At 22.2% G+C, this 23,589-nt stretch overlaps 5 protein-coding genes across 9 annotated transcripts; 2 read left to right on the forward strand and 3 right to left on the reverse strand.

Annotated features, from left to right (window-relative positions):
• Window positions 1–523: 523 nt before the first annotated feature.
• On the reverse strand, window positions 524–10,261 carry LOC122716757 (roquin-1). 2 transcript variants are annotated; one of them, XM_043940122.1, is made up of 17 exons: window positions 10,155–10,261; window positions 9,342–9,504; window positions 8,903–9,110; window positions 8,592–8,810; window positions 8,297–8,472; window positions 7,895–8,228; window positions 7,576–7,816; window positions 7,304–7,470; window positions 6,971–7,230; window positions 6,799–6,903; window positions 6,511–6,722; window positions 6,315–6,433; window positions 6,083–6,224; window positions 5,929–5,998; window positions 5,663–5,857; window positions 5,405–5,534; window positions 524–1,092 (listed from the first exon to the last, which is right to left on the reverse strand). In XM_043940122.1, exons 2-16 carry the CDS (start codon window positions 9,501–9,503, stop codon window positions 5,415–5,417), a joined length of 2,730 nt encoding a protein of 909 aa, XP_043796057.1. In that variant the 5' UTR covers window position 9,504; window positions 10,155–10,261; the 3' UTR covers window positions 524–1,092; window positions 5,405–5,414. The 2 variants fall into 2 exon arrangements, with proteins under 2 accessions (XP_043796057.1, XP_043796055.1); XM_043940120.1 differs by lacking the exon at window positions 524–1,092 and having other exon boundaries at window positions 5,085–5,534.
• A 573-nt stretch (window positions 10,262–10,834) lies between these two features.
• Window positions 10,835–12,663, forward strand: LOC122716819 (mitochondrial carrier homolog 2-like). Of its 2 annotated transcripts, none has more exons than XM_043940247.1 (7): window positions 10,835–11,110; window positions 11,189–11,273; window positions 11,482–11,647; window positions 11,754–11,891; window positions 11,984–12,170; window positions 12,242–12,309; window positions 12,405–12,663. In XM_043940247.1, exons 1-7 carry the CDS (start codon window positions 11,009–11,011, stop codon window positions 12,598–12,600), a joined length of 942 nt encoding a protein of 313 aa, XP_043796182.1. In that variant the 5' UTR covers window positions 10,835–11,008; the 3' UTR covers window positions 12,601–12,663. The 2 variants fall into 2 exon arrangements, with proteins under 2 accessions (XP_043796182.1, XP_043796183.1); XM_043940248.1 differs by having other exon boundaries at window positions 11,996–12,170.
• Window positions 12,664–16,040: 3,377 nt separating this feature from the next.
• Window positions 16,041–20,277, reverse strand: LOC122716791 (USP6 N-terminal-like protein). Of its 3 annotated transcripts, none has more exons than XM_043940187.1 (8): window positions 19,934–20,089; window positions 19,414–19,646; window positions 19,018–19,341; window positions 18,744–18,877; window positions 18,503–18,663; window positions 18,094–18,414; window positions 17,859–17,997; window positions 16,041–17,042 (listed from the first exon to the last, which is right to left on the reverse strand). In XM_043940187.1, exons 2-8 carry the CDS (start codon window positions 19,566–19,568, stop codon window positions 16,615–16,617), a joined length of 1,662 nt encoding a protein of 553 aa, XP_043796122.1. In that variant the 5' UTR covers window positions 19,569–19,646; window positions 19,934–20,089; the 3' UTR covers window positions 16,041–16,614. The 3 variants fall into 3 exon arrangements, with proteins under 3 accessions (XP_043796122.1, XP_043796121.1, XP_043796120.1); XM_043940186.1 differs by lacking the exon at window positions 19,934–20,089 and adding an exon at window positions 20,136–20,277 and having other exon boundaries at window positions 16,043–17,042; window positions 18,744–18,931; XM_043940185.1 differs by having other exon boundaries at window positions 16,043–17,042; window positions 18,744–18,931.
• A 793-nt stretch (window positions 20,278–21,070) lies between these two features.
• Window positions 21,071–21,650, reverse strand: LOC122716803 (histone H2A-like). The gene has a single exon (XM_043940212.1). It carries the CDS (start codon window positions 21,569–21,571, stop codon window positions 21,197–21,199), a length of 375 nt encoding a protein of 124 aa, XP_043796147.1. The 5' UTR covers window positions 21,572–21,650; the 3' UTR covers window positions 21,071–21,196.
• A 1,253-nt stretch (window positions 21,651–22,903) lies between these two features.
• Window positions 22,904–23,531, forward strand: LOC122716878 (histone H2B-like). Its single transcript, XM_043940365.1, has one exon. It carries the CDS (start codon window positions 22,999–23,001, stop codon window positions 23,368–23,370), a length of 372 nt encoding a protein of 123 aa, XP_043796300.1. The 5' UTR covers window positions 22,904–22,998; the 3' UTR covers window positions 23,371–23,531.
• Window positions 23,532–23,589: the final 58 nt, after the last annotated feature.

A 23,589-nucleotide genomic window follows, 5' to 3' on the forward strand; every position in this document is an offset into this window, starting at 1 on the left:
TTATTATGTGCGAATTTTAGTTCCAAATTCATATTTTATTAAATTTATAATATCATAATAATGGATAGGAATTATGTAGTTGTAGTAAAAAATGTACATTTGAATAGATAAATATATTATACTTTCACTTATAGTACATTTTTTAGAAAATACAATAAACTTTATGAATGTTTATAGATGATACAAAATGTTCAAAAAATTTTATTTCAAACATTATTCTCAAATAACGTTTCTATTGTATATTATCAAAATATTCGTACTTCAAATTTTTTGTGCTTATTTGCAATAAAAAAAAATAATAGAATTATAATATATAAATTTAAATATTTTTTCAAACATTTTTCAATATATATTAAATATTTATAGTAATTAATCTATATAATTTATATGAATGTACGATAATACGAATATTTTTATTTATTTCTCAATATTTTAGAGCATTGAAATCAGGGTAGTATTATTAAAATTATCACATGTGTATATTATAATACGACTTTTTCCATAATTATTTATTTTAGAAAAATACATTAAAAATGCCAGACTAACAATTATGTCAAACACAATAGACAATACAAATATATAATATTATTTAATATCTTTTATTAAATTTAATAAAACAAACATATATATATTTTTAATTTTTCTTACCAAAAGATTTTAATTAAATAATTTTTAATGAAAAAAAATTCTGAATTCTAATGAAAAAATAATCCTGAAATATATATATATGCATTGCCTATTATGTTTACAACTAATGTAACGAAAATCTTACAATCAGGAATTAATTTAACGTAAGTGTCACAAAAGTACTATTAGTACTGCTAAGTGCCAAGTGCTCACTGACTATATGCATTATATACCGATATGTATATAATTATTATTGTTTCATTATGTTCAAACAAAGAACGTTAATATAGATTGTATGTGGCTTCATACCATTAACATAGGTACGTGTGTATTATTATACACATAGTGACATGTTTAACATGCAATTAATCTGAAGCTTGCACAAACAGTATTGTTGCGCTTATTACTTCCCAGTGTACACAGCCCTCTTCACTTTTTATTCTCTATATTTATTAACGAGTCATACTACAAATAAAAACAAATTAGAAAAGGAAAGAAAAAAAGAGATAGCTAAAAGATAGTATTTGAAAAGTAGATTACTAGATAATTAATTATAATTCCTTTAAACAAAATATTTAAGGTTTTTGAATAAATTTTCTAAATGTTTGTATAAAGGAATTATTTAAAATATCAAAAGATAATTTAAAACAGAATTTTATGCAATGAATTTTAAATTCTTTAACTTATATATCTATAAACAAATTGCAAAAACAGGGTCCATTTACAGAAAGGAACATTTTTATATTTCTTTTTTATATTTATTTTTTTCTCATATTATATTAAAAGATGACTTTGATCAGAATTATAAAATATTATAATTTAATTTATATTGATATAATATTAAATATTAAATATATTTATATTTAATATTGATATAAAAAAATTTTTAAGTTTTCATTTAAAATTTAGAAACTTCTGATAAGTATAAAATTTTATATCATTTGTTATATTTGAAATAAGAAACTAAAAAATGATCCCTTTCTGCAATATTGTCACATGTTTTCTTTCAATTAATTATGATGTTAAAATATAATCTTATGACAAATATATAGCAAATTAAGAATTATTTTCACAAATATAAAAAATTTGTACTACATAAACTTCTTTTTAAGATTTCATACTTTTACCTCTGAAATCAGTAACAAAATAAATAATAAAGTTTTTAACATATTTTCAAATATATATAAATATAGCTTCAAATTTAAACATAATCAATACCAATGATACTTCCAACGTAGAACAAATAGTTTAATATTTTGCATGTTAAATATCTTCAAATCTGTAATGGAAATATATTTTATAGAAACATAAAAAATCACTTGATGTATAAGTGAAAATTCTCGAATATTCCATATAATTAAAAATAGCACAGTTGTAGTTTGAATCGAAAATATGTAATTTTATACATATTTAAATATATTGAAATAGAACAAGTTAATTTCTTTTATAATTTTCTAATATATATTATTTCATATTTCATAATATACTGTGACAAATGAAGAAATTTGCAACATTAAATTAATAAAACAAATAAAATTGCACCATTATTCGTAATTTTTATAAGAAACTAGTTATGTTCTGAGATTACATTTCTTTCTATAATTCTAAGTAATGTGCCTCTATATATTACATAATTTTGAAAAAATATTGAAATCAATATGTTTTTTATGATCTTTTATATGTGACTATTTATGATCAAAAGGCACATTTTAGATTGAAAGAAATAATATTCTACTTGAACATATCTAGTTCTGCATATCAAGATAAAATGACATTTTTAATGAAAGATCAATTTCTTTTGATCTTTATTTCATAAAAAGTCTATGTCATTTCCACTAAAACTGGAATCATGAATATCTATACTACACATTATTTCATAAAAAAATTAAAGAAACCAAAAACTATTGTAATGTATAAATCACTATATCATAAAAAAGTTACAACTTGATCAATGCACTTAGTTTGATCAAATTTTGTATCATATATACAAAATATTATTAATATTAATTGAATTAATTTTTTAATAAGAAAAAAAGATATTATGTTATATCAAATACAAAGAATAGATTTTAAGAATATGAATTTGTCATCCATAAAATAAAATATTTCATTTGATTTTTATTGTAAAAAATATTAATTTCATTTTTCTTTTTTCATTTTTTTAATAATTAAATAAGAATAGTATGCCAATATTGCATACATTAAATTATACCTAGCATAAGAAATTAAATTGATAGTTAAGAGGAAGCCAATGTGACTGTTCAGTTTCTCATAAGTCCGTAAATCGAACATGTTTACAAACGTGAGAGCTGCAGCTCGCATAACAGTTTATTTCTAGTATTAATTTCACTCCATAATAATTTTAAATCAGTGATTTTCAAACTCTATTTCACTTAATAAATTTACAAAAAAAAAAAAAAAAAAAAAAAAAAAAAAAAAAAAAAAAAAAAAAAAAAAAAAAAAAATAAAAAGTCATAAAAATTTTCCTTACATTATTCTGCGAATAACAAATTGAATACAATAACTATTACATTAAATATATATTTAAAAACCATTATTTCAAATCAATTAACTATAGCAAATGAAATAAAATATTATTTTTTTCACCAGGCACAAATGGAATTTATAATTAATTTTTTTTATTATATATTTTCAAATAAAGAAAAATTTTATATATTATAAATCTCTCTCTCTCTCTCTCTCTCTCTCTCTCTCTCTCTCTCTCTCTCTCTCTCTTTCAAATTCAAAACTGTAATATTTTGTATTCAAATCGTGAAATAGAACTTTGATTAAAAAAAGTTAATGATCAAGAAAAAAATATCTTTCTCAATTGCTTTTGTTTACAATATTATCAATATTCAATTAATTTCGTGCAGATAATATTCATCTGAAAATCTATGTTATAAATTGATTATTCAATAAATGAATTTTAAAAAGAAGAAAATTTCGAAACTCAAATTTATATTATTAAAACTGAAATTAATATCTTACTAATATAGTTAGAACAAAATATATTACGATGTATAAATTACCGTGTTTTATTTGGAAACACATTTTCAAATATGAAAACATGAATCATGAAACGAAGTACAATAAGAAAATTAAGTATTTTATAAAATTTTGTTATATGAGCTAAAAATTTGTGTGTGTGTGTGTGTGTGTGTGTGTGTGTGCTGTGTGTGCGCGCGCGTGTGTGTATCATACATACATACACACATTTATTTATTATTATATATATTTATTTATTTATTTATATTAAAAGCAATATATATTTTAATTATGCAAAATTTTAACAGAATATGTTAATTTCATGTATGCATAACATCTATATGTATTCGTATTTATCATATAACCTCGTTGCAGGTTAAATAGCATTCTTTCCGAATGTATTAGTAATATAATATTCTTTGCTTCATTGTGCAAACATATAAACAAAATATAGGTAAACTTATCAATGTATGACGCTTGAGTTTTGATAATTTTTAAATATATCATAGAAAACAAGATTTTCAAGTTTTTTGAATTTTTCCTATACATGTAATCATTGCTCAATTTTAATTTTCAAAATATTTACAAAAATGATTAAATTATTATATTATATATATGACATTCCACAAAAATTATTATATTTAATATTTATCCATTAAGAATTTGGAATTTAAAGAATTTACAGAATGCAAAAATTATAAAAATTCTTGAGCAAATAAAATTATAGTGACCAAAATAACAATGATAAAAACCAAGCATGAAACATTTTAAATATGAGTTATAATAATTATAATAAATGCCGATCATATTTAATAATATCATGATGTATAGGCAAAATTCAATTTATTGTATTAACATCATTTTTTGCAAATATCTTAAAAACTAAGCCAAGCGATTATATATTTATATAGAAAAAAGTTGTTTAAAATATCGTCCTCTATGATATGTTTAAAAATCATCAAATTAATCAAAAGCATTACACATCAATAGATTAACCCAAAATATACTACGCCTTGTCATGTTTATAAAACACTGACATTAATTTCTGTTAAATTTTAACAAATCTGCTCATTTTTTTAATTTATTTTGTTAATGAATGTTCCCACTATGATATAATCCATAATGGAACATCGACCTTTCACCGGTTCTATAAATGTAATTTCAATGCGGCAGCTAACTCTCACTTCTTACACTGATTTTTCTTTATAATAGATTTCTACTGCAGCTATCAAAATTAAAATAATGCGACTTCCTGCATAACTAAATGACAATTACTATCGTGAATATTTGATGCCTTTAACAAATTTTTCTTTGAAATTTTACATATTTACAGCTAGTTTTTATCATTAAAAAAAAAAAAAAAAAAAAAAAANNNNAAAAAAAAAAAAAAAAAAAAAAAAAATTCTCATATAATTAAAGGATTAATATTATCAAGATTTATAAAAACATAGTATATAGGAAACCACTTTACATTACATTATATTGATGGAAAAATTTTCATTTTAATTAAAGTAAGGATGATAAATTTTTCTACCTATTTGATAGTGCTTAAAATGTTTGTGATTTTCTTTTGATTTTGTTTACAATAGCAATAATGTTTTTATGCAAAGAGTAAAAAGTACACTTATTTTCAGTCATTTTGTTGAAAAAATGTAAACATGCTGATGCATGGAAGTTCGCAAAAACAAAAGAGGAAGAAACAGAAAAAAAATTATTTTCACATGTTAAAAAAACATGTTCCAACATATAATGGTCAGATCTAAAAAGTAATTAATATAGTAAGACTTACTATCTTACTATTATTTTTTAGAGTTGTCCTCTTCACTTGACCAATGTTTTTCCTGTTCTTGCAATTCGAATTCCCATCGTAATTCTAATTCCCGCATATCATTTGCAATACCTGCCTCATATGTATCTTCCTAAGAACCAATTTCAAATTTTATAAATTTTTTTTATTATTTTTGCAATAAATAAATAAAATATTTAATACATATTATACATAATACATTTTATTTTATTAATACAAAAACACAATAGCATAACTTACTTCTTCAGGCTTATAATCTTGATTAAAACTTTGAGAACCTAATAAATTATTTGTTGATTGAATCCAAGGTATAGTAGTACCATATGGGCTCCAATTCCGTACATCTTTTTCTTTTTCTCTAATACCAGCTTCAATCATTTGTAATTCTTGTGCTAACCTTTCTCCTGCCGTAAAGGTTGCTCCTTGTGTGGCAAGCTGAAGATGTTTTATAATAATATTTTATTTGAAAACAATAGTCAAAGATAAATAATAGAATTGAACAATACCTTTAAGTCATTGATTTTTTTTTCAAGATGCTTTAATTGTTGTTTTACCTTTTGCGATTCAAGAATTAAACTAAAATAAATTTAATATATATAATAAAATTAAACATTTCAAATAATTATTGCGAAAATAATTATATATTAAAAATTAGTTTACTCTTTAGACATGCAATCCGGTCGTGGAAGTTGCGTATGCGTTGACGAATCGGATACGTTGCGACCGAATGTGATATAACTATCTCCAAAACCACTATTATTAATCGATTGTATTCCTCCATTTGTATCAATAGTAGCATAAGCTGCATTGGAAGTCGATTCTTTTAATTTAATTTTATATTTTTTACATTTCTCTCTCTTTATTTTTTTTGTATTTTGCTAATTATACTTACGTTGATTACCATAATACCAAGATGTAATAGAACTTGTAGGCATAGGTCGATAAGTAGATATTGCAGGAGATGTTCCTCCATCTGTATAAAAATTAGCAGATTGTACACCATTTGTAGATCTAAAAAAAAATTATTTTATTATAACAATAATAATGTAATATACTTCCAAAAAAATTGAATAAAATAATATTATTACCTGATTAAATTTTTAGATAGTTTAGAAATTGGTCCATATTTACTATTAGATGATGCATCAAATGGCACAAATTCATCATCAAATAGAATAGGATCTGTGCATCGGAAATTATTATTGCAGTTCATATTTGTTGAAGGAATCATGGGATTATTTGGTGTATTTGTCCATATAGAGAAATTCGATGATAATGTATCTCCTTGCATATCGTAATTCTGTATATAATATTATAAAAATAATAAAAGATATGTATCTTCTATTTTCATTATAAATCTAATTGAAAAATCGTACCGGTTTCATCTGTGGTACTTGTTTGTTGACAATTGTTTCAAGTTGATTTAATATTTCCATCCTACGTTGCAATAACATTGCTAATGTTTTGGCAACTGTTCGCTGCTATAATATAAATAATATTTTAATATATATAGCAAAGATTATTAAAACATAAAAAAAATTATATTACTTTTTTAGTATTAGAAATTCCATTTGTCATATTAGACGAAATTTGTGATGAATCCCAGATATTAAGATTAGGTGCTGTGTAATCAACAGGTGTATTAGGCATAATATAATGAGAGCAATGTACATCCATATTTTTTGTTGATACCATAGGCAACATTCCTTGAGATGGTAGCATGTAATTTGTCAATGATCCAATAAAATTGTTTTCATTTGTTGGATTATGATGTTGTATTGGATTAATTTTGTTCATAGAATTAAAATCTAAAAAAAATATAATTATTGTTTTTTTAATAGAAAATAATTTTTTCATGTTATTTATATTAAAAATATTTACTTTCTCTATGAGAATTATCATGCGACTTTATAGAATGATAAGATAGATCATCACTTTGTTTGAATGTTTTATTTGATCCATTGACTGATTTATCTGTTTTCATATCTGAATTATTGTTTCCAGATAAACTTGATCTGAGACTTAATTTTCGACTTTTTGATCTATATCTAGTGAAAAAATAAATAAATATATAAAAAAATTAATAAAATATATAAAGATAAGAGATATATTTATGTATAAATATATTCTTAAATCTGTATAGAAGTACTTACTTATCAAGTTCCATATCACTATGAGCAAATGTACAATTAGTAGATCTAGGACAAGATCCTCTAAGTGCGAGATCTCTACACATGCTCACTTTATATTTTGGTTGGCCAGGACCTATATTATGGATACCATCTTGTGCTTTTCGATTACCATGTTGTTGAATGAACTCTACTAATGCTGCAACTACAGTTCTAACAGCTTCTAATGCTGCACGGCATTCTGCTAATGTAGGAGGTTCAGTTTCTGTAATAAAATTAATTAGTTAAATATTTTAAATTTTAATTTGTTTTTAACAAAATATTTAAGTATAATAAATTATACCTGGGCTAGGATCTATCGCAGCTAGCAATTCTAATTGTGGTCTTAAACTACTTAATTGTCCAGGATCAGGAGTACGTTGAAGAGCAATAACTAATTCTTGTACACTTTGAGCAAAAGATTGTGGAGTTTGAAGTTTGTCTATAATACTTTGCATATGAGATTTATGACTTGTATCTCCATATAATAATGCAGACCATTGATCAGGTGCTATTCTTAAACCAGCTTCAGTTGCAATTTGCACTATTTGAGCATCATGCTCTCTTCTTAATGCTTCATATGTTCTGAATTCTTCTTTTAATTGCATCAATGATGAATCTCCTTCTCGTTTAGATACCTAATCAAATGTTTTATTTAAGTTTTTAATAATATAATTCTTATTATGAAATGAAGAATATTTCTTACCTTGAAACAACTTGCTCTATATAACAATTGTACAACATGTCCTATACTAGTTTTAGAAGCTTGAGGAAAATGTGATTCTAAACGTTGAACTACAAACATAACTAACACTTTCCTAGAAAGAGCAGATCCATCTTCCAATGCTAATAAAACAAGTTTCAATACTTCTTCTTGCATTGCTGATAAAAAAAAAATCATTACTATTATTTTTATTATATACATTATATACATTATATACATATTATATACATTATATTTTTATTTATATTTATTATTATTATCTAGTTATTTTATATACCTGGTCCAAGGAATTGACATCCACGAGCCCGTACAGCAGCCCATAGATTAGCATTGAGTTGTTGTGGATTTTGATGTTGTAATATTAATTCTGTAACAGATCTTTCACCTAAACTTCTAGCTGCTCTTACTGCACGTGCTCTTCCTTCTGGTTCCACTAATTGACAACCCACCAAAGTTACTAATTTCCTTTGCATAGGTCGAGATACAAGTCCTGCACCTATTGTTTAACATTGTTTAACATATATATAATCTTCAATTACAAATCTTCAATTTTAAATTATTTAAATAATTTATTATTTTCAACATTACCTGTAGTTAAAGAAGGATTTGTCTGACATGGTTTGAGATATAAAGCAAGTTCCTCAATACAATGTTTAGCAACCAAATAATTAGCATGATCTTCAGGTGGTAGTAATTTTTGATAAGCTGTTGCAATATTTGTGGGAACAGGATTTCCCACTAATTGTAATAAGGCTTCATTTATTGGTAATCTTTCTATTTCTGTATTAATAATACTCTAAAATATATATAATATAAATAAATTATTATTTAAATATAAAAATAATATAAAAATTATAAAATTAAAATAAAAACATAATTTATATAATATATTTCAAATTTGCTTAATAATAAAAATAATTTCACTAAATATAATAATATAAAATATGTGCAATATATATATTATATATATATAATAAACAATGATAATATATTATATATAATTAGATATAATGACAATAATATTTACCTGATCAAAAGGACATTGTTTACGATGTAAATTTGCAAGGCACGTACGACATATTGTATGACCACATCCTAAAGATATTGGACCACGTATGGCCACATCAAAGTCATGACAGCAAACTGGACAAGAAAGAAATTCAGTCCACTGTGGTGCCTGTATTGGCATTCTGTAACAAGTCATATTAAAACATTTTTTTGATTTTTTGATTTCACAATTTCTTGTAATATTATTTTTTATAAATAATTAAAACAAATTTCATATTAATAATAAAAAATTTAATTCAAACTTTATATAATTCATTTATATTTATTTAATAATATTGCGTTATTAAAAAATGCAATATTGCGTTTTAAACAATATTTCTTTATTCAAGAATAAAGACATTTAATTTTAATAAATGTAAAAAATGTATCAATATAATAAATAATCAATATATAAATAGCATTAATTAATACTTTAAAAGATGAATAATAAAAAAACTTAGTTTCAATCGCGAATCTGAGGAAATAAAACCTTTTGAAACAATAACGTTGCCTATCAATTGTTTTCTATATGATGATTATCGCTCTTCTTCAATTCATTAGCGCATAAAATCAAAGTTTGTTTTGAAAAAATATACAGAAAATATTTCAAATATAATCGTTTTAATCACGCAATTAAGTCTAAATTTTTTAATCTTTGTTGCTATTATTCCCGTATTCATTGAATGTCTGCTCTATATATATAAAAATAAAAAAAGCAATATTCGCTTTTGCCACGAGGAAATGTAACGATGCAATAATTATTATTAAAATAACAAAAAATTAAAAAACTCACCTCGTTATTGCCTTCACAAAACATCACATTAACTACTCGATTACTTCGCACGTAGTTCTGCCATCGAAGCAAGAACAGATGAATCACAAATAGTAAGATGAGCTCAGTACAATATTTCTCAAGTATACTTTTTTACTTCACTAGTCATGACGAAAACAATCTAGAAAAATAATTTTTCAATTTCTCTCGATAGAGAGCGCTATGAACAACATAATATCAAATTTTCAAAATTTAATAAATCAATTTCAATAATATGTATATTCAAAAATTGTATAATTTAAATACATTTATAATTACTTTTTATAAGTAGTATTCAATAATTTAAATTATTATTTTATATATTTTATATAATTATCATAAAAATCAATTAAATATCAAATAAAAATCATAAAAATATTTTTTATACGATTTAAAATTTTATCTTAATTCGAATAAAAAAAAATTTAATTTAAATGTAATAATTTTAAAAATTCATCTCATTTAAATTGATTTAAATATTTATAATATTCAAATTTAAATATATACATAAAAATTAAAATATATAACACTAATTGGTTACGTTATTTTTTTATTATATTAATGCACTATATTCATCTGTTTCCGATAATTATAATCGAGTTTCATATCTATTAAAATTATAAATATACGATTTGTTTCTCTTGGTTCACTGTCCTGGAATATATTACTGACATTACTCAGCTTCTAGATGCGAAAGACAGTGAATATGTATTCTTTTCGTATAAGATTCGTATAAGCTTCCATATATTGAGTGAAGCTTAATTATAACTGTTAATCAAAATCGTGAAATATATAATACAGCATTGACATATCGGTCAAATAAATTCCAATTAAACATGATACCGCCAAAAGATGAACCGTTATGGTCTGATATCGCACTTCGTATGTTAATGAATACCGTTTCACATCCCATTGAATACGCTAAAGTTTTAATACAGGTAAAATATGCACAGTGGATAAAACCTGGATATTAAACCTTCATCGGAAGCTCATAATTTTTATTTATAACGCAACAGATCGGATATGAACCGATTCCACCACGACCAACAACTACTTTATTTGGACAACCGGCTTTAGCTCTACCTAACGTATTTCAATACGGTAATTTTATTTATTTTAATTTTTTTTATTCATAATTTATATTATATTATATTATTTATTTTATTTATATTAATTTTATTTATTTTAATTTTTTTATTCATAATTAATAGAAATTAAGAATTATTTTATTACAGGAAAATACAATAAATAATATCTTAATATTTTTTTTATAATTAATAAAATATTTCTTTAAATTATAATTTTACAGTTAGGTACATAAAAAATGTAGATGGATTTACTGGCTGTTATCGTGGTCTTATTCCAAAATTATGTGCCTATACTATGAGTGCAGTAGCTTTTGAAAAAACTTCTAAATCTATTAAATTTAAAGATGAACCAAGTAAAGAAATTTATGATTGTGATTTAGAAGAAAGGTAAATATATAATCTTAATTATTAATATTATTAATATATATAATATTTTATCTTTTAAATATATATAGTTTTTCTTAATGTTATAAAAATACATATTTTTTTATAGTCAGAAGCATAAAAAATATATATATGAATTCATAAGAGACCTGATTAGTAGAATGATTGGAATTATAGTTAGTCATCCATTAGATGTTATTGCATTAAGAATGATGGCACAATTTGTTGGTGGAGAAACAAAATACAAGTATATAATTAATTTAATGTAAAATATATATTTTGGAATTAATTATGAAAGTTTTATTTCTATAGCTATTTTTTTCTTTTATGCATTAATAGTGGATTATTTAGATCATTTGTGGAAGTATATAAAGAGAATGGTATCATGGGATATTATGCTGGATTATTGCCTCGCCTTATTGGAAATGCTGCTGTACTAATGCTAGTCAGTTCATCTACTTATGCTATTGATAAATACATTATAAGTGATCGCGAATTAAAACCATATGCTGTTTCCACCATAAGGGTAAACAAATTAATTAATTAATTAAATAAAGCATATATATTATAATAAATATTAAAACTTATACTTTTCAGTTTATAGCAACAACAATTACATATCCATTTTTAGTAGTGTCACATTGTATGGCAATAAATAATTGTGGGTAAGTTAATTAAAAATTAAATAATAAAAAAATAACTTAAATAATTTTTTATTTATTTTAAATAATTTAAAAATTAATTTTATAAATTTATCAAGGTTAATTGCTGGTCTTCCTCCACAAATGCCAATTTACAATAGCTGGTTAGATTGCTGGTCTCACCTTTCAGCTACCAATCAGTTAAAAAGAGGAAATAGCCTTTTATGGCGTTATTATACAGGACCACAAGTGATAATTAATGGAAAGCCAATACCCATTAATAAATACAATTTTCATTTACAAAGCACAACCTAGTAATAAGATGTTACATTTATTTGTATTTGAAAGACCAATAGAAAATCACTTTTGTGCTATGTACTTTTTTTTAAATTTATTGCTACAGTATATTGTTGCATTTATATATTCCCTTGAATTGATCCTAATTCTTTTTATCAAACATTAATTAAAAATCTTTTTTTTTTTTGATACAATATTGTATCAAAAAATATAACTTATACAATGATATACAATTGATTATATAACAAAATAAATATTATGTATTAATATATGTATTATATTAATACAAGTATTAATAAGTACTATATATATAACAGTTACTATTATTAGATCGACAATTTTTGGCATGCAATAATGAAATTTAAATTACAAAAATTAAATTTAAATTTAAATAAAACAATGTCTTTCAAAAGAATATGAAATAGTAATAGTTACAATAAATAATTTCTTTGTATATTTGTATTACATTTGATAATACTTGCTCAAATATCATTGAATTATATGTGTCTTATGTATAAAGTGTATAAATTGATGTTACGTTGCTTTCAAATTCTAATTTTATGTAAAGTAACTGTCTTCTTCAATAAATGATTTTTTATAATATTTGTACAGATAAATATAAAAAAATAAAATTACGTTATATAAATAATATTCGTTCCATTTTCATTTTAAAGACTTTACATACTCATTTTAAAGACTATATATGCTAAGTACAATAATGGTTTTATAATTTATAATATATTAACAAGTTTATAAATTTCTTTTGTTAAAAAAATTTTTATACATTTATTAACAAAAATTTGAAAATCACAATTAAATGATACAAAGTAAAATTCTTGAAAATAAATGATATTTAATTCGATTCTTATTATTTATTATTTTAATCATTCAAATCAAAGTACAACAGGCTATTGGCTATCAGGCATCAATAAATTTACACAAATATTGTATTATTGAATTTGTTTTTTTGAATATTCTATGATTATACTGCAGCCTATTAGATATATATCATTTTTATTTTTGTATAAAAAAAATATCGATTTGAAATTCAACTCTAAATACACGTTTCATCAGATATTATATTTGAACTTTAATTTACTTATATAGTGCAATGATATGAATGTGAATATTGAACAAAATCACAAATATATTTTTTTAATATATATCTTTACTTTTTAAATTCTACAACTTAAATAAATCTTGTACTGTAAAAATTTGAATATATTTAAAGCTACTTTATTTTATTTTATTGATAAAAAGATTTATTTTACTAAAGTTATTATTAAAAAAATTATTTATTATAATTCATTTTTCAATTTACAAAATATAATTTTATCTTTAAGAATAGAAGAAACATTAATTATTGTTGACCTTAATACTTCGCATATATTCTTATCATAATATTTAAATATTACAAGATTTTTATTTTAATTTTTTACTTTAATTCTTTTATATTAAATGTTATTTTTGGTTTAAACTTATTTATATTTTTATTTACGAATATAAAATGATATCCTATTTCATTATTTTCTGATATATAAATCTGATTGAGTATTAAAATGAGAGTATTAAAATTCATATCTAAAATATTTTAAAATAATTTATAGACAGAATCATAAAAAAATAAATTTCAAAAAATTAATTTGTAAATTTTAAAATATATGTTCAATATATATTCAAAATCTTTATAGCAAAAATTAAAACAAAATATTTGTTTATACAATTTAATAACTTTACATTTTATTAATATTAAATAATAAAAAAAAATTGTGACATTTTTTGATCTGCGAACATTCATATCATTTACTTTTAAGTTAACATTAAGAATATTTGTATAGGCATGACAATTTAAATTTATACTTAGAAGCTTATTAATAAATCTTGACAAACTAAATTTTAGTGCAAGTTAAAGAAATGCATTATTATATTTTTTTTTCTTGTTTTATTTATTGTTAGATTTTTTGCATCTATACAATTCTTTAAATATTTTATATATAGAAGATAATCATTTTATTTTATTTTAATTCCTTGAAAATTTATGTAATATAATGTCATGCAACTACAAGAAAATAATACTATAGAACTGTACATCATTTGGTTGATCTTCTTTACAATAAAGATTCAAACCATTAACATTTAATATTTATTTAACAAATATGATCTTATGCTATTATTATATTATGATATAACAAGTGATTACTATCAGTTTTTTTATTATCACGACAATAATATATATTAATTTCGTATTTTATATACATTGAGGAATACTGTCCAGGAATGTTTTACAGAATCAATTAAATATAAAGCATGTTTTAATTATAATTAATTTAATCTAAAATATGTCTTTGTACATTTAAACAATAAATATACTGCATATTAGAAGATTGTTCAGTATTCACATTCCTTGATAAAAGATTCTGATAAATATCTTGTATTTCTTTCAGGAATTTCTTTCAAATATTATATAATAAAAGATTCCCTTTCTTTTTTAAATACTATATATATACACCAACACATATCATTGATCAATATAAAAAGAGGCGAAACTTAAAATAAATAAAATACTAATATAATTTGTGGCAGTATATTAGTTAACTTAATATATTAATAGAATATAACTTTTAGGAGATATGATTATCTATCAATTAAATTTTTCATTTATATATTAATGCTGAAATAATATAAATTACATATTATAAATTTATAATTGTTCCCAAACTAAATAATTAACAATAATCTAAATTATATATATTAAATGCTTCAGAATAAGTAATATAAAAATTGTAATTTATCAATAATATTTGATAATGTTAATTGATTTTATACAAAATCAATGTCAAATATTTTGATATATGATCAAATAATAATTGTAAAAATATAATTCTAAAGCAATATATATTTTTATATTAATTTATCTGTGATTACTGAAAAAATAAACTTCTATTAATGAAAAATTTTTTTCTATATTTGGATTACAAAGGATATCTATAATGCAAAATTATTTATTTCTTTAATATTTTTAGAGTATGGAACTTTATGTATATTTTTCTTAATATAGACAATAATTGTAAAAATTTTCAGAGAAATATACAATACTGAAAATATAATAATAATTATTTTCAAAAGATTTTATATGTTTATGGTAATAAACATATCGATTTTTTAGAATTATATTTACTATGGAAAATTGATTCATATTCTCATTTCTATACATATGTACGATGGCTAATTTTTTAATATATCCCAAAATATCTTGTATATCTTTTTTAGAGAAAGAGAGTTTTAAAAACATATATACTTTAAAAATTATCTATACATTGTGCTTAATGTTTTATACTCATAATATTATCTTATATTTGTATTAATATTCATATAATAGTTCGAAATTTCTTTTTAGATATCTTCTTAATATTATATATAATTTTAATATATAATCCGTTTTCATTTTGCATAAAGTTCCATCATCATTCTGTGAAACATAATTTGACTTACTATAAACATTATATAATTATTTTTAGAATTACTTGACAAGTTATAGATATAATTTCATTATTTAAAATATCGTTGATCATTCAATTAAGAATAATATATAATATATTGAAAATGACAATTTTCTATTATACATTTGAAATTATTTTTGTTTAACTATAAATTAGGCCATCACAAAAGTAATAAGTTTCATTTAAAACAAATGACAATTACAATTATATTCATAATTAGTGCATATGACATATACAGATTTCTATCTGAGATACCTATTAAATTTACGTTGATATTTCGATTAGCTACTTTAGCAAAAAAATAATCATATTATGCACATTCATATGCACATTTAATATTCATTTTTCGTTCCTATCATAATTACTGCTTTATCATCTTTATATATCACCCTTCTACATATATTACAATATAGATATAGATAAAACAAATAATAAAATTTTGTTTATCTAAATCTTTCTTTAATACTTATTCCAATGTCATGAATTAATTTCTGCATCATGAAATACTAAAACTATTGAACAAATAGAATAATTATTTTAAGTCTAATTTGACTTCTGGACTTTCTAATGAAAAAGGTTTCAAATTTTCCACTATTGGTGTTTGATCAGGATCAACTCGTATACGAATTCTATTAGTTTCTAAAGATCGCGGAAGTGTACGTGGAAGATCATCTTTGTACGAACCAGATATAGGTGAAGTATATGGTACATAAATTCGTACAACATCTGGACTTGGTTGATGAGGCGTTGCCTTAGGTGTAGGTAAACCACCACTACCAGAGCTGCCATTAGAAATATTACTTTGAGTATCAAGACTATTGTCTAAGGCTTGAGACCGCGTTGCTGAACTAAATACAGAAAGGTCAGCTGTTGAAGTAACAGATGTATCTGCCAATGATCGGCGTGAACCATTGGGAGAGGCCCCATCATCAAGACTCGGATCAAATGAGAATTTGCTTCCTGCACATATATATAATTTTTATTATACTACAACATATTGAAACAAATATATTTTGATAGAATACTTTCATATAATAAGTAATGAAAGTAATATATAAATAATACATTTAGCTTAAAATTATCTATAGAATCGTTATGTTATTTTTCTTTATAAATAAAATAATGATAAATTAATTAATGACAATTAATGACAATCAAATTTAACACAATTAAATTTTTATAATTTAATATTGCTGTAAGAATATTTTATAACATGCATTGATATTTTAATCTTTTTTTTTTATTTCTTTATATGAAATTTTTTGAATATTTTAAATAATCATAATTTATTTAGAATTATTTCTTATTTTTTATTATATAAACAATTTATTAATAATAGCTTTAATGTAGTTTTAAAGGCAAGTAAAGTTTTGTGATAATAACATTAATTCTATAATAAAATTTATTTAAGATTATATTATTCAAATATAATATTTCTTTAAAATTTTATATATAGATATATATTTAATTATATATAGATGTATATTTTATTTATATTTGGCGTGCGTGTGTATATGCATACATGCATGCACATGTGTATACTCACATATAATTGAGCAATATTATATAATATTTTTTTAATATTAAAATTTTATCTTTAAAAAGAAAGTATTTTACAATTTGATATTATATAATATAATCGTATATATAATCATTATATCAATTTCTGTATTTTTATTTTCATTTTTTTTTCTTTATTCCTAATAATTTTCTCTTATTTTTATATAGAAATATTTGTGTTACTATTTATTATATTTTTATTATATCATAACTCACCGCCAAGACCACAACTAGTTTGTTCAACTGGTGTTGTACTTTCTCTACCATCTTCAACAAGAACAAGATCTCTACGTTGTGTTATAGATTCTCGCATTACATGTTGCGCTTCGCTAAATTCTTCGGTACGTCTTCCAACCTAAATATATTAAATATATAACACAAAGTATTCTTATTAATTATTTCTATATATTAAATTTTTAGTATTTAAAATAGTATAAATAATATATATTACTTTGCTTGCAAATGAAGGTTCTTTAAAGGTACCAAATGGATATCGTGGTAATTCATGCAGTAATGGAGGACCAGGATAATCCAATTTGGCACGTTTTAATTCTTCCATACTACGTTCCATAGTACTTATTACTGTATCATCGTCAAAACAAAAATCTTTTTCTAGTTTAATTTGCAAATAATTACAAAATTCATCTAAACTTTCCATTGGCATAAGAAAACGTTTATGCATTTTCATAACTGTGTATGCCATAGCAGGTAAAATACGATCTCCATCTAATAAAAATATATCCCAAATTCGAAGACCAAGACTAACAGGTGTCTGTAAATAATTAATTATATTTAGACACAATACATAAAAATAAATTTTGAAATGTTTTAGAGCAATAAATTATAAAATATTTTCTTACTCTTTCTTGAAAAACAACAAAAAACCATTTTAATGCATAAAGAATAGAATCACAACCGCATTTATCAAGTTTCCGCTTCAATTTCGGCAAAAATTTATTCATAATTTTATCGTGATGTTCTATGAAACGATTTAATTTTGGAAATCCATCAACATAAAATCCTATAAATAAGTATATTTGTTTGAATAAGTATTGAATAAAAACTATTTCTAATACTAAATATATAAATCCATATTCAAACCATGCATGGTATATTTCTTATCAGCAAGTAAAACAGAAAGACCCCAAAATGCATCTTCTTCATCCATATATAGTAAAAGTAATCCAGCTAATACAGACATCCCTTGGCAATAACCCACTTCCATATTGTACATGCTATATGCAGCCAATACATAAAACATAGAACGTTGTTTTATACTATATCTTTCTCTGTTGAAAATGAAAATAAAAATTTAACATAACTTTTAATAAATATATATCAATTTTTTTCATACTATCAATCATAATTTGCATACCTATAATTGATATGATCTCTATATTGTCTAGCTACATCAGCATCGATTTGTCTTATTTCTGTAGACCATTGACGTGCAAGTTGTAACATCTCTTCATATTTACCAGCTTGTTCTTTTTTTAAATTTTTAATACCCAATAACAATGCCCACACTTGACCACGAAATCTATTAGGAATCCCTTTATATATTCTGCGTCGTAATTTTTCCTTAGTTGATGAACTATCCCATTGTTTTGTCATTTTTTCCCATTTTTTTAATCTTTCCATTTCTACTCGATGAGTCTTAATTTCATTAGGATCTGGTTTTTGTGGCAAACGTTTATCACTAAAATATAAATATTAATAAATATTAATAAAAAATAATATTTTTAATACTAATAATTTTTATTATAATTACTGTATGAATCCATATCTGTCTGTGGTATGATATACTTCAAAAGTAGGATCTTCCCAAGGATCAATTTCTGCTCCATTTTCTCTACCACGGTCGTAGCAGCTAAATATTCTATCTCGCTCTGCAGCAGACCGTTTTAATAATTCTTCCTCATTCATCCCCCGTGAGAATTCGCAACCAGATTCTTACAAACATGCCGTCTTATTAAGAGAAGTCTATTCACTTTAGGCTATTATCTAAAATAAAAATAAATATTTATAATAAAATAAAAAAAAAACTCTCTTTTATATTTCAAATAATTTCAATATATGAAATTTATACACATATTAAGAACAAAAATTAAGAAACATTAATATATCAAATAAAATTATATTTATAAAGTGATTTTAATTTTGATCTTATAAAAAAGAAAATATTAAATATATTGTAACCTAAAATTAAAATATAAAATATACTTTTTTATTTATATCAGGAAGAAGAAAATTTTTATCTTATAAACTTCATTGTTCTAAAGTTAACATACCACGTATTGACAAGGAACAAGGTTATATACATAGAAATTAAATGATGTCTTCAATAATTGATTTAAATCTTATCATCAAAAAATTGATTGTATAATTATAAATATTTCATATTTATAAATTAACTATCTTTCTTCGTTTCATAATATAAATATAAAATCATATTTGCATAAGTCGTTCAACAAAACTACCATACATACTTACATATCAGTACTGCAACTTCAAGCCGGATTCGGATGTTTCCATTCTCTTTTATAAGTGCTACCAATATATTTACATAAAATAAATAACTTTGCAAAATTAATCTTGTTAGAACATATTATTATAAAATTTATATATTTTTTATTTTTATATTTTTTTTCTAACCATTATAATATTTTTATGAAAGAATATTAATCATTCTATATATAAATATTTAGATATTAATATGTATTTCCAACTTTTATATTTTTAAAATTTAAAGAATTTATTTTTATATGTATATAATTTTCTATTTATTTTTATTTAAATATACCTATTTATATATTATTAAATTTATTATTAAATTCGTAAAAAATTGCAATATAATATAATAGTTATTTATAATTAATTTAAATTTACTTAAATAATATCTAAAAAATATTTAATCTGTAAAATATTTAATCTGTATATCTTATGATAAATTTCAGTACATTATAACATAATGTAATATTGATATATTTAATAGATATTAATAATAGGATATTTAATATTTTAAATCAAATTTTAAATTAAAAAATCAAAATATTAGTTATTTTAAAAATTAAAAAATTCTTTAAATAAAAAGTTATAAAAAAAATTATTTCCTGATAATTACAGAACTCATCATGAACTTTTATATAATTTTAATTCTTAAACAATTTCATATATAGTAAAAAATTTTGTTATAGTAAAAAATAATGCATTAATAGATTATTATTTTCAAAATTATTAAAATAATAATTGTTTAATCGATAACTATTATGAAATAAAATGTAAATTAATATATTAATGAATTTAATTAATAAAATTAATTTTTTAATTTCTTAAAAGAAAAATTTAAAGATTAAAAAGATTTATTTAAAAATGAATTTGAAGCTTATTAATAATATCTTATTAATAATATAAATAAAAAATCATGATAATTGCGAAAAATCTTTGTTAAAATATTCATTAAAATATTAATTATTTTTATAAAACCAAAATGTTCCTTTGTAGATAAAAATTTGTGGCCCTGAAAAGGGCCATTTTGTTATTTGACTTAAAATTTAAGCCTTTTTTTCTGTTTTTTTTGGTAAAAGTACAGCTTGAATATTAGGAAGAACTCCTCCTTGAGCAATAGTAACACCAGATAAAAGCTTGTTCAATTCTTCATCATTGCGGATTGCAAGTTGTAAATGTCTTGGGATAATTCTCGTTTTCTTATTATCTCGCGCAGCATTTCCCGCCAATTCTAGAACTTCAGCGGCTAAGTATTCCATAACGGCAGCCAAATAAACAGGAGCACCAGCGCCAACTCGTTCTGCGTAATTTCCTTTTCTTAAAAGTCGATGAATACGTCCAACTGGAAATTGTAATCCAGCTCTATTCGAACGAGACTTTGCTTTTGCTTTTGCTTTTCCCCCTTTTCCACGACCAGACATTTCGTATTAATGTTTCAATACAAAGAAACGTTGCACAACACAATACAACTGCGTGATTCAACGAACAGATAGAAACTGTATTCTACCCTTTTTTCCAGGTATATAAAGCTTCCGTCGTAGTTGCGTTCATCCAATGATTAACGAAGAATAATCTGATTGGTTTGAAGAAAGAAATGTTACATACTGCAACTTATTTTTTCTTTCAATAAAAATAATAAATTGTACATATTTTAAAAATTATTATTTTAATCTTAAATAATTTACAATGTTAATAATTTTTATATAAAATAAAGAATTTAAATAAAATATTCAGAAATATATATATATATATATATATATATATATATATGTGAAATGAAAATAAGAATATTAAAATTAAAATTAAGAATATACAAAAAAATGATACATAGAAACTCGAGAATATTGTTATTTAGAGTCATGTTTCGTGTTCTCTAGCGAATCATAACGTATAATCATAATGTAAATATATGTACATATAACATTATTTTTTTTTATAATTAATTAATATTAAATATATTAATATTAAATAATATACATATATCATATATGTATATTAATATTTTAATATTTTCTATATAAAATTCTTTACTACTATTTTATTTGTTATATTGTAATAACTATATTTATTATATTATGTATATATTATATTATAACATTTCAACCTTCACTTATATGTATTATAGTATACTATGTATTTGAATTACATATATATATATTATGTGTATATTATATATGTATATATATTATATATTATTTATAAAAACTATTTATAATGGTCAAAATTTTATTCGAAATTTTTATTTGAGAATGAAATTATTTAAAAATTTTATAAATATAGATTTCATAATTTTTTCTTTTTATAGTGTAAAAAGTACTATTTAAAAATTTATTTAATTTCAGGTATTATTTAATACTTTTAAATACAAAACAACAAATAGAATGACATAATTTAATTAACAACAACAATATAATTGACATAATTTAATTAACATATAAATATTTAAAAAGAGAAATTATATGTATTACTCAGATAAAAAATTTTTTATTATATTATTTATTTTTTATGTAATATAATGTATTTTTATAAAGAAAAAATAAACTGCATATATTTATATATAATATATTTATTATATATAATATTTATATATAATACATAAAAAAAGATATAACCATATGTGGAATACATTATACGAAATCAATTTCAGTGGCATTACAGTGGCACCGATGCACCAATCACATGACAAGAAGTTTCAGTCCATAACCATGGATCGTTGCAATTGGTTCGCCATTGCTATCTCATTCTATTATATAAATAAGACATAGTCCGATAAAACCATTGCACAACTGCCATTTGTAAAGGTAAGTTGTGTAAAAAATAATAAATTCGAGAATTTTATATCGACATTATGCCGCCAAAAGTTAGTGGTAAAGCTGTGAAAAAAGCTGGTAAAGCTCAGAAAAATATTAGTAAAGCTGATAAAAAGAAAAAAAGGCGGAGGAAGGAAAGTTATGCTATTTATATTTATAAAGTGCTTAAACAAGTGCATCCTGATACTGGTATATCGAGTAAAGCAATGAGTATCATGAACAGTTTTGTGAATGATGTATTTGAACGTATTGCTGCAGAAGCATCAAGATTAGCGCATTATAATAAACGTTCTACTATTACTTCTCGTGAAATTCAAACTGCTGTGAGACTTTTATTACCTGGTGAATTAGCCAAGCATGCAGTTAGTGAAGGTACTAAAGCAGTTACCAAATATACCAGTTCTAAATAAGAAAAGATAATATCCTATAAAAACGGTCCTTTTCAGGACCAACAAAAAAACTTTAAATGTTGGAACTTCTTTCAATTTTAATTATAAAAAAGTAATTATGACTGCCATGTAATATATATAACAAATTCTGTTTTAAATGTTTTCATGTCTACATATATACCTTACAATTTTTAATATTGAAAATTTTAAAACATAATTATAATAAAAAAAAATACTTAT

The sequence above is a fragment of the Apis laboriosa genome, unplaced genomic scaffold, assembly GCF_014066325.1.
Source record: "Apis laboriosa isolate Shangri-la unplaced genomic scaffold, ASM1406632v1 scaffold49_cov149, whole genome shotgun sequence".
NCBI classification, from domain to species: Eukaryota; Metazoa; Arthropoda; class Insecta; order Hymenoptera; family Apidae; genus Apis; species Apis laboriosa.